Raw genomic sequence first — 11,646 nt, 5'->3', positions numbered from 1 at the left:
TAGAAGTTATGTAGAAATGATTTCAAATTTACATTTTGACGGTTAGGTGACCCCGAGTGTTTCGTTAGTTAGGCTTTTTCTTGGCTCATAGCTTCCCATTAATCTTGAAATCCATTTTAAAATTTTAAAACAAATGAGCGTAAAAAAAACTTATATATGTACGTATGCTTTTCAAATGATCTCTTTATTTAAGAAGTTTAGTAAGAGATGCCAGTGTGGTCGCGGATCCAGTCCAAATGGTAGGTGACGCGCTGGAATCCAGCGGGAGCACCCGATTGGCAGCCGTTGGTGGAGACAAAGTTGCTGACTCCCACCAGCTTGTTGCCGTCGTGTGTGACCAGAGGACCACCGGAGTCTCCTCCGCAGATGGACTTTCCATCGACGGTGCGGGTGCAGATAACGTTGTCGCCCACGCTGCCGTAGGCCCAGTTGCACTCCTCGTTGTGGACGATCTGGATGTCGACGCACTGCAGCCAGTCGGGAAAGGGGCTGCCGTCGTAGGTGCCGCCCCATCCGCAGGCCACGGCCCACCACTCGTTGTAGTCGTTGTAGCGGTCGTTGTAACTGGGCAGCTCCACCTTGTTGACCATGTGCCAGAAGTCCACGTGGGGGATGCGGATCAGAGCGATGTCGGCGTTGGAGTGCTTGATGAAGTCGCCGTTGCCGACGGTGTGGGTGTACTGGGCGTTGGTGCGCCAGGTGGCTCCGAAGTAGACAATCACGGAGGCGGCGTCTCCGATGCAGTGCTCGGCGGTCAGGACCCAGGTGTTGCCGATGATCGAGCCACCGCACCACCAGCCTCCGCTGAAGCCAAGACCCACGGTGTAGGGAGCCTTGCCCTCGGGGGCGGCGTAGCCGTTGGTGATACGACCCTCCATCTTGGTGGCCTTGGGCAGGTCCTTCACGAAGACCTTTTCTTCGAAGGCGGCGGCCGAGGCCACGGCTAGAGCCAGGATAGCTAGGAACACCTTCATGTCGATGATGATACTGGCTTCTGTTCCCAAGGGATAGCCTTTTATACTGCTATACAGAACTCAGTTCCATCTATGCGTACCTCCCACTTGAATGGGCTTGTAAATATTCCCTGAAATTCCCAAACACGATGTCGTCGATAAGGGGGGAAAGCCACTTTATTCAGCTTTCTTTAGCGGAAGAACTTTAAATCAATATGGCTTTGTGTGGGGTAATACCTACCTTATATTACCTATCTTGAAATCATGGTAATTAATAATAAAGCTAAAAATGATTGTAAATAACAAACCTCATTCCTGGTTCACAAAATATTTTGGGTTTTTACCTTGCCTTTATAACTATGTTTGTCAGCACTTTCATAATATTGTATCTATCATAATTTTAATAATTTTAAAATTAGCAATGGTTCCTTGCATCATCAGTTTGGGAAATTGTTCACACATAAGTAATCTTGTGAGCTTTTTTGCTAACTGTCATGATAAAGAGATTCTCATTGATATTCAATGAGAAGAACTGGAAAACTGAGTGTTGCCAGGGTGAAATATAGAATCCTCTTCAGACTTCCCTCTCATGTCTTTTTTATCTCGTTATTTGATTAAAAGTTATGGTAAGACCAATTAATCAACGAAAAACAACTAAAACGCTGTAGAGTTCAGTGCCTAGACTATGAGACCCACTTTTCAGTTGCAAAACAGTTCCGAGTATATTAAAAAAATTTGCTAAGTAAAAATCAAAACATTTTGAAATAAAATAAAGATCACATACACTTTTAAAACAGAGTGGGGGGCTTTGCCCCTGTATCCCCCTCGTGGATCCGCCCATGCGTATCACCACATTTTAATACGTACTTTAAAATATTCTGATGTGTAACTATTTGTAAAAGCTAGTCATACTTTGTTATTAAAAAGAAAGGAAACTATCTTCGGCAATGCAAAGCTTCTATACACTTTCAGCTAAAACCATATCTACAGAGAAAGTCATACGAATATTACAAAAACAGTATAAACCGTATATTTGCGGAAGATATGTTTATAAATAAACCATTACAAAATAATCTTAAATATTTACAAATTGATATGTTCTAGATAAAAAGACATATACAATTTTTGTATTATATATTTTTTGATCTCACCAGGAGAGTGTGTGAAGGAGCCTATAGTCTATATTGTATACAATACGAGTATATACATGAAGAAATGAATGTCTACTGTGATGGTTCGATTGTAACGAGTAATACACAATTCGAAAGGTATCGCAAAAACTTTACTAAGACTTCAAAAATTTTAAGTTTTTGTTTTTACGATTCATCAAAGTCGTACAGCTAATTGCATACACAGGCATATTGTATTGTTGAAGGTCAAATAAAAAAAATGTAGAACGTGTATTTATTAGTAGATCGTATACTACATTTTCGAAACAAAACTTTTGTATATTGAAGGTGCGATCGTCACTAGTTTTTTACATCGTTACGAGGTGTTTTTGTGCGTTGCATACTTTTTGGTCTTCTACACTGCTCTGCAAACTACTAGCTAATATTATAATACCCTCTGCAAGGTTATACAAAACCTAATACGTGTTTGTAATTCTTTTTCCGAAATGTATTAGTAACTAAAGATATGTAGACAAAAAATGTATTTACCTTTATTATCTTAAAGAAGGACATGACCATTTAAAAAGCGTATTAAGAACAGAGAATAGGGCTTTGAGAGGTTAGAACCTTCTGTGGTGAGCAACTTATATGCGTACTTGCTAAACGATATAAAATTTTGGAGAAATACCTAATTCGACTGTTTCGCCGTTGATCGAAGTTGAAAATTTCCATTCTCGCTTATGTTGAGACTTCTCCCGAAATCAGTTTTAAGGAAAGACCTGTACTGTAGTTAGAACATTGGGAGAAAATTTATTCGCTGTAGATTTAGTAGTTTGGTGTCTGTGTTGATTCTTAAAACAGTAAGTATAGTTGTATATTTTTAGTCAAATAATTGCTGTTCACTTCCGCTGTTATCGGAAAATTCCAACCGTTTCCAACGGATAGACTCTGTGTGGCGATACCGAATCCTTTAAACATAACTTCTTTTAACTAAAATCATGGCTATAGTTTAACTTTGTTAGTTTACTGTTTCCTTAATAAATATTGTTACCTATTATATTTCTTTCTCAGTTAGTCCATATAAGGAAATGGATCTCCCCTCCCACCGTAAAACAATTTTTGAGGATGTGCTTTTGTAATGATCTATTTATTTAAGAAGTTTAGTAAGAGATGCCAGTGTGGTCGCGGATCCAGTCCAAGTGGTAGGTGACGCGCTGGAATCCAGCGGGTGCACCCGACTGGCAGCCGTTGGAGGAGACGAAGTTGCTGACTCCCACCAGCTTGTTGCCGTCGTGTGTGACCAGAGGACCACCGGAGTCTCCTCCGCAGATGGACTTGCCGTCGACGGTGCGGGTGCAGATGGTGTTGTCGCCTACGCTGCCATAGGTCCAGTTGCACTCGTCGTTGTGGACAATCTGGAGGTCGACGCACTGCAGCCAGTCGGGCAGAGGGCTGCCGTCGTAGGTGCCTCCCCATCCGCAAGCCACGGCCCACCACTCGTTGTAGTTGTTGTAGCGGTCGTTGTAGCTGGGCAGCTCAACCTTGTTGACCATGTGCCAGAAGTCCACGTGGGGGATGCGGATCAGGGCGATGTCGGCGTTGGAGTGCTTGATGAAGTCGCCGTTGCCGACGGTGTGGGTGTACTGGGCGTTGGTGCGCCAGGTGGCTCCGAAGTAGACAATCACGGAGGCGGCGTCTCCGATGCAGTGCTCGGCGGTCAGGACCCAGGTGTTGCCGATGATCGAGCCACCGCACCACCAGCCTCCGCTGAAGCCAAGACCCACGGTGTAGGGAGCCTTGCCCTCGGGGGCGGCGTAGCCGTTGGTGATGCGACCCTCCATCTTGGTGGCCTTGGGCAGGTCCTTCACGAAGACCTTCTCGTCGAAGGCGGCGGCCGAAGCCACGGCTAAAGCCAGGATAGCTAGGAACACCTTCATGTCGATGATGATACTGAAGTCTGCTCCCGGGGTCTCAGCTTTTATACGCAGTCCTATCTGGAGCTTAAAGTGGTTCATAAATATCCCTTGAGAGGCCCATAAATGATTTCAGTGATAAGGAACCAAGACAGGAACTAATTTCTGTGGTCCCCACAAGTTCCATAAATCCGTGTTATCTATAATTATTGGAAATGCAGATTAGAAGTTAAACGTTGAAAAAATTTACAAATCTTTATGTACTTTTCATATTTATGGTGATCGCATTTGATTATAATGCACCGAAATGGGCAAAGTTTTTGGAAAGTAGACTGTCATTTTCGATTAGATTATATATCAACCTAGACTTCAGAGTCACCAAAGTCACTGGGGGTCCAGTGCGAATCTGTAAATTAAACGTTTGATTTTGCTTTAGTGTTACTATCTTCTTGATTTCAAAACATACATCAATCTATCGGATTTTATTATCTGATACAAGACTATTAATTATTAATCGAACGGAAGTTTCCATTTCAAAGGAACATCAGTAATTTAGATTATAACTATTTATTCAAGCACTTCTCTAGAAATGAATTAGCTGTTTTTTAAATCAGAGTTATATTTATCAGTTGCCATACAAATGATGTATTTGGGATTATAGGAATATGGAAAGTTTTATATATGTAGCGCAATCAGGTTTAATTGAGTTAATTTTTTTTGCCACACGTGCCAAAACTTAATCTTATCGAAAATAGGTTCCAAAAGTAAACAAATCCCTTGGTATCAATGGGAAGCAAAACTAACATATTTATGAATAGAGAACGGTCCAGATAAGAACTAATAGAAAAATGAAAGTGAATCGGAAATTTTACGATTTTTTTATCGATGGAGGATGCAATTATTTGATAGGATTTTTTAAGCCCCATAACCAATAAAGATTAATAATATTTTTTAATTTAAAAGCAAACACTTTTAAAAATCTTAAACAGACCGAAGATTTCTAAGTGTCTAAGTCATTTTCATATTAAAACCAAAAAGAAGGATAAGTATTGTTTCTGGAAGATTTTCAACAAAACGACGCCAAAAACAAACTTGATCCTCAAACCTAAGACTATTTATGTTTCTAAACATTATAATTGTAAATATTATAAAAGCCACAGCCTGAAATATAAAACCTAACCCAGTTAGGATCCCAAACCCATTTCAAGAAGTATACTCCCTTACAAATAAATAAATCAACCTCTGGTTATATGCAAGACAGTTTATTTAAAAACCGAAACGAAGCTGCTTAGTAGGAGATGCCGGTGTGGTCGCGGATCCAGTCCAGGTAGCTGGTGACGCGCGTGAATCCATCGGGCAGACCCGAGGTGCATCCATTGGCGGCCACGAAGGAGGTGACACCGACAAGCTTGCTGCCGTCGTGGAGGACCAGTGGGCCGCCGGAGTCGCCGGCGCAGGTGGACTTGCCGCCGGGGGTGGAGGTGCAGATGACGTTGTCGGTGACCACATCGGTGCCATAGACACTGGAGCACTCGCTGCGGTCGATGATCTGGGAGTCCACGCAGTTCAGGTAGTCGGACACGCCGCAGCTATCGCAAGGCCTGCCCCATCCGGAGGCCAAAGCCCACCAGCCGGCGAAGCTGTTGTACCGCTCGTTGCCATTGGGCAGCTCCACCTTGTTGACCAGATGCCAGAAGTCCACGTGCGGGGTGTTGATCAGCGAGATGTCGTTGTTCAGGTTGTTGGTGTTGTAGTTCGAGTGCTGACGGAAGTTTCCGCTGCCCACGGTGTGGGTGTACTGGGCCTGGAGGCGCCACAGGGCACCGTAGTAGATGGTCACAGAGTCGGCACCGTGGGTGCAGTGGGCGGCGGTCACCACCCAGGTGTTGCCGATGATCGAGCCACCGCACCACCAGCCACCGCTGCCGCTGCTGAAGCCCAGACCCACGATGTAGGGAACCTTGCCCTCGGAGGCGGCATACCCGTTGGTGATACGGCCCTCAATGGAACCGGATCCGGATCCCACGACGGCATCCTTCAGGGGCACAGGCTGCGCCTTCTGGGGAAGGGCGGCAGCAGAGGCAATGGCCACGGCCAGGACAGTTAGGAACAGCTTCATGTTGTTTTACTCGAGTACAACTGGATACTCCGGCTGACTGGCAGTGATTTATATACCCCGCAATTCCACTAGAGATAGTCATATCGGTGGAGATGGAGATCATCCTTACCACTCGAAAGTTCAGTCCACTTCGGCCGGGGCAATCTTATCAACTGAATTTCGCACGCCTCCAACATTCGGTACTATCATTACAGGGCACTCATTTCCACTCCTCCACTTGCCACTCATTCATCAAAAGATTGCGCTGCCTTATCGACCACTCGGAGCTGATCTCTTGATAAGCGCCCATTCATGCCCTGAGCCACAACAAACCAGCTGATTGGAACACTCGAACAGAAACGCAGACAGATTAAATCCTTTGTAAGGCCATTAGTTCACAGGAAGTTTGGACAATCAAAGGTATTACAAATTTAAAATGCACATTAAAACATTATACATCTCGAACTTTATTTATAAAAAGTGAAGTATAGATGTGCGATTTTAAAAGTGGTTTCATAAATGTTAAGCCAGTATCCATTTATTTTAACAAGTATGTGGGCAATTATGTGAAAAAATGCATTATTAGGATAGCATCACCATTAAAGAATTGCATAAAATAAATATTTATTATAATAGATTTAAAACTGACTTACATTAATTGGAGTTAAACTGCATAGATAATAAATTTGTATACCATACAGTCATTATAAAAATTATGCACAGGTAGGCAAATTATAAATTATACATTTGTAGGATAGCTTCACCATTAAAGTATTACGTAAGTAATTATTATTTATTATAATAGATAATCTTCGAAATCTTGAGTTAAAGTCGTTTTTTTAAATTTGAATGCTAAGAATTTTCTTATCGAGTTTTACTAGAAAAGTCGACATTGACTCCAAAATTCTAAAACTCAGGATGAATATTTTTGTGGAAAGATTTGTGTATTCAACACGTTGTTTTTGTGGAATTCAGAATTAAGAATATGACTCTTTTCACTCACAATTTCATTTTTTATTTATATATCTTATCTTAACTAATAAGTGACTGCTCTTACGTAACTATCCTTATAACACAGGTATTGCTTTTCCATCACTCGTTTATATCAAAGCTTGTTTAAATGTCCTAATACTTAAAACCTTCGGGTAGATAACCTATCAATCAGCCACTCCATTTTTCAGACAATGTTGTTCATAGCTCTTAAGCCGTTGGCTTAATATAAACCTGTATAAAAACCGACAATACATTTTTTATGCATTTCATTTATTTAAAAAAAGTGATAATCGAGCTTAGTAGTAAGCGACGCCGGAGTTGTCGCGGATCCAATCCAGTTGGTTGGTGACACGAGTGAATCCGGAGGGCAGGCCAGCGGTGCATCCGTTGCCGGCGACCCAGGAAGTGACTCCCACCAGACGACCGCCGTCGTGGAGAACCAGGGGGCCACCAGAGTCGCCGGAGCAGGTGGACTTGCCGCCGGAGGTGGACACACAGAGGATGCCATCGGGTTGGTTACCATACGTGCGGGAGCACTCGGAGTTGCTGATGATCTGCAGGTCGACGCACTCCATCCAGTCGGGCTGGGAGCCGGCGGTGGTCAGACCCCAACCGCAGGCGACGGCCCACCAGTTGTCGTACATGTTGTAGCGATCGTTGAAGCTGGGCAGCTCCACCTTGTTGACCATGTGCCAGAAGTCCACGTGGGGGGTGCGGATCAGGGCGATGTCGTTGCCGTTCTCGTTGGGCCAGTTGTGGTTCTGGATGAAGTTGCCGCTGCCGACGGTGTGGGTGAACTGGGCGTTGGTGCGCCAGGTGGCTCCGTAGTAGATGGTCACCTGACTGGCGTCGTTGGTGCAGTGGGCAGCAGTGAGCACCCAATCGTTGGCGATGATCGAGCCACCGCACCACCAGCCGCCGTTGCCGCTGAAGCCAAGACCCACCGTGTAGGGAGCCTTGCCCTCGGTGGCCGGATATCCGTTCACAATGCGGCCATTGATCTTGGTGTCCTTGGGCAGATCCTTGGGGTGGACCTGCTGGACAACCTCGGCGGAGACGGAGGCCAGAGCCAGAGCCAAAACAACGAACACTTTCATGGCGAATGGATCACTTGTGCTCTCTTCCAGACTTCCCACTGCTTTTATTTCGCCCCCTTATCATTGTCTGGAGTAGCACCCACTCGGCGATGTCCTATCTGTATGGGTCCATCTCTGATACCCATGAAAATTAATTGATAACGCGCCTAGGAACATCTACATAGATAGCTGAATTTTAATTTCTAGCAAGGGGACCCATGGGAAAACCAGGTTAGCCGAAGTTCATACATATAGCCCTGCAGATATACCAATTTGCAAAGATTATTGCCCAGATTGACTTACATTCTTTAGGCTGCTTAATGATATTTTTGAGTTTTTTATTGATAAAATATTAAAGTGTTACTGATATGTTGATAAAAAAACACCAAAGAATTTTAAATGTTTTCAGAAAGCCTATAAATTGACAAATCGAATCTATTAAATGATCGTTGTATCGGAAGAACAATAGATCCAGACTCAATTGTTCTTTCCTCTTTTAATAAACTATATTGGACTGTTATAAAACTTGCAGGAATTACCTTATCTGTAAACCTTAACTTCCCGACAACATTATTATTAATAGTTTATACATAGGTAGGCTGAATAATAAACCTCATAAAAACCGCTATAGTAATTTTTTATGCATATATTTATTCCAAAAAGATTAATAGTAAGCGACAGAGGAGTTGTCGCGGATCCACTCCAGCTGGAGCCAGCTTATAACCTTTACAATACCTCCTTTAACCCTCCGTTGGACACCCTTTTTTGACTTTGAACGTAAATTTAACACATTTCTATTATAGGTAGCGACTTGGCCTTCCAGGTAGCTTCCTAAAATTTAATTCTCTATCGATTTATGCATATGAGGATTTAAAAAGGGTCCTGGAACAGGACGAAAAAAGGATTTAAAAAGTTACACCACTATACAAAATGTATGGAAACATATGGAATATAATGTATTTTTCGCTCTGGGCCTAAACAGCAAAATTCCGTTCCTATTGAGGTATTCAAAAAATTTTGTACACCCAATATTTCATTTATTATCATCACGGAAACAAATCGATATGCTAGAGACGCCGTTCAACAATGAAATGAAGCGCATCCTAATTCAAAACAAAGATCTTGGATTGATTTGACTAGCACTGAGCTCGATGCATTCATCGGTATTCTTTTGGCTATGGGTGTAACACACAATAATGTGCAGAAAGCGGCAGTTTTGTGGCGTACGAATGCTTTGCCCATCTTTCGAGCAGCGATGTTGTATCATCGATTCAGGATTTTGACACGATATGTTCGTTTTGATAACGGTCGAACACGTGAATTTCGCCAAAGAACCGACAAAGCTACGCCCATTTGAGATATATGGAGTTTCTTAAATGAAAACCTCAGAGATAATTATGATCCGCATGAAAATATTACTATTGACGTGCAACTATTTCCATATCGCGGCCGAACTAAGTTCACGCAATATATTCCATCGAAACCGGCGAAATACGGCATAAAAGTCTGGTGAGCATGTGACTCGAAAACAAAATATCCTTTTCAAGGAAAGTTATATTGTGGCCGATCAGAAGGGGAAGAGCGTGAAGTTGATCAAGGGGAAAATGTGATGATACAGCTGTCCAACCGATATGCGAACAGTGGCCGTACAATAATAGCCGATAATTTTTTCGTCACATTGAATGGAGCTAAGCGCCTCGCTTCCATTGGACTTGCACCGTACGAGCCAACAAACACTGCATTCCACCAGAAATGAAGAAGGACAATTCTCGACCTGTGCTTTCGTCGCTGTTTGGTTTTCATGAAAACCTTGTTTCAATCTGCAGCTATGTGCCGAAAAAGAATAGAGCGGTTAATTTACTTTCAACCGTTCATTATAATAAAGCGTGTGAAGGCGAAGCAAAAGAACCATTGGCCATTCTATATTATAATGCACAAAAAGCCGGTGACGATTGTATGGATCAAATTGTCACGCATTTCACATCAAAACGGCCAACAAGTGACGGTGCGGCCGATCCTCATGTAGGGTCCAGTTTCGTCGGCCAGGTGGGCAGACCGGGTGCTTGGGGAACCCCTGTTGTTGCAAAGGACGTCCACAGGGACACCATGCGCCGGGCCACCTTCAGATCGCGATGTTATAACTGATGTTCCTATGAATTGGAAACTTCCGTTTAATTCCTAATCAATAGTCTTGTATCAGATAATCAAATTCAATAGATTGATGTATGTTTTGAAATCAATAAGATGATATAAACACTAAAACAAAAGAGAACGATTGTTGTAAAGATTCGCACTGGACCCCCATTAATATTCATTGAGGGCTCCGAAGTCTAGGTTAATATATAATCTAATCGAAAATGACAGTCTACTTTCCAAAAACTTTGCCCATTTCGGTGCATTATAATCAAATGCGATCACCATAAATATGAAAAGTACATAAAGATTTGTACATTTTTTCAACGTTTAACTTCTAATCTGCATTTCCAATAATTATTTGTTTTATTTGCTTTGATAGTACGGATTTATGGAACTTATGGGGACCACGGAAATTGGTTCCTGTCTTGGTTCCTTATCACTGAAATCATTTATGGGCCTCTCAAGGGATATTTACGAACCACTTGTAGCTCCAGTTAGGACTGCGTATAAAAGCTGAGACCCCGGGAGCATAATTCAGTATCATCATCGACATGAAGGTGTTCCTAGCTATCCTGGCTTTAGCCGTGGCTTCGGCCGCCGCCTTCGACGAGAAGGTCTTCGTGAAGGACCTGCCCAAGGCCACCAAGATGGAGGGCCGTATCACCAACGGCTACGCCGCCCCCGAGGGCAAGGCTCCCTACACCGTGGGTCTTGGCTTCAGCGGAGGCTGGTGGTGCGGTGGCTCGATCATCGGCAACACCTGGGTCCTGACCGCCGAGCACTGCATCGGAGACGCCGCCTCCGTGATTGTCTACTTCGGAGCCACCTGGCGCACCAACGCCCAGTACACCCACACCGTCGGCAACGGCGACTTCATCAAGCATTCCAACGCCGACATTGCTCTGATCCGCATCCCCCACGTGGACTTCTGGCACATGGTCAACAAGGTTGAGCTGCCCAGCTACAACGATCGCTACAACAACTACAACGAGTGGTGGGCCGTGGCCTGCGGATGGGGAGGCACCTACGACGGCAGCCCTCTGCCCGACTGGCTGCAGTGCGTCGACCTCCAGATTGTCCACAACGACGAGTGCAACTGGACCTATGGCAGCGTGGGCGACAACACCATCTGCACCCGCACCGTCGACGGCAAGTCCATCTGCGGAGGAGACTCCGGCGGTCCCCTGGTCACACACGACGGTAACAAGCTGGTGGGAGTCAGCAACTTCGTCTCCTCCAACGGCTGCCAGTCGGGTGCTCCCGCTGGATTCCAGCGCGTCACCTACCACTTGGACTGGATCCGCGACCACACTGGTATCTCCTACTAAACTTCTTAAATAAAGAGATCATTTGAAAAGCATACGTTTA

At 44.0% G+C, this 11,646-nt stretch overlaps 5 protein-coding genes across 6 annotated transcripts in view; 1 reads left to right on the top strand and 4 right to left on the bottom strand.

Moving 5' to 3' along the window:
• Window positions 1-165: 165 nt before the first annotated feature.
• Jon25Biii (Jonah 25Biii) lies at window positions 166-993 on the bottom strand. The gene has a single exon (XM_017073149.4). It carries the CDS (start codon window positions 972-974, stop codon window positions 198-200), a length of 777 nt encoding a protein of 258 aa, XP_016928638.4. The 5' UTR covers window positions 975-993; the 3' UTR covers window positions 166-197.
• A 2,197-nt stretch (window positions 994-3,190) lies between these two features.
• Window positions 3,191-11,646, bottom strand: part of LOC108021082 (serine protease 1-like) — a 100,004-nt gene continuing 91,548 nt past the window's right edge. Inside the window, exon 2 of one of the 2 annotated variants that reach the window (XM_070994279.1) lies at window positions 3,191-3,993. In XM_070994279.1, coding sequence (XP_070850380.1) covers window positions 3,223-3,993 — 771 coding nt within the window. In that variant the 3' untranslated portion in view covers window positions 3,191-3,222. Of the gene's footprint in view, window positions 4,000-11,646 lie in introns of those variants that run through there. The other variant, XM_017089600.4, reaches the window with a different exon arrangement.
• Window positions 5,222-6,131, bottom strand: Jon25Bii (Jonah 25Bii). The gene has a single exon (XM_036822807.3). It carries the CDS (start codon window positions 6,092-6,094, stop codon window positions 5,264-5,266), a length of 831 nt encoding a protein of 276 aa, XP_036678702.3. The 5' UTR covers window positions 6,095-6,131; the 3' UTR covers window positions 5,222-5,263.
• On the bottom strand, window positions 7,320-8,190 carry Jon25Bi (Jonah 25Bi). Its single transcript, XM_036812716.3, has one exon. The coding sequence runs from the start codon at window positions 8,161-8,163 to the stop codon at window positions 7,363-7,365; it is 801 nt and encodes a 266-aa protein (XP_036668611.3). The 5' UTR covers window positions 8,164-8,190; the 3' UTR covers window positions 7,320-7,362.
• LOC139352198 (serine protease 1-like) lies at window positions 10,830-11,640 on the top strand. Its single transcript, XM_070994280.1, has one exon. It carries the CDS (start codon window positions 10,830-10,832, stop codon window positions 11,604-11,606), a length of 777 nt encoding a protein of 258 aa, XP_070850381.1. The 3' UTR covers window positions 11,607-11,640.

The sequence above is a fragment of the Drosophila suzukii genome, chromosome 2L (assembly GCF_043229965.1).
Source record: "Drosophila suzukii chromosome 2L, CBGP_Dsuzu_IsoJpt1.0, whole genome shotgun sequence".
NCBI lineage: Eukaryota > Metazoa > Arthropoda > Insecta > Diptera > Drosophilidae > Drosophila > Drosophila suzukii.
The sequence above is the reverse complement of the archived record's forward strand: the minus strand, read 5'-3'. Positions and strand labels throughout refer to the sequence as shown.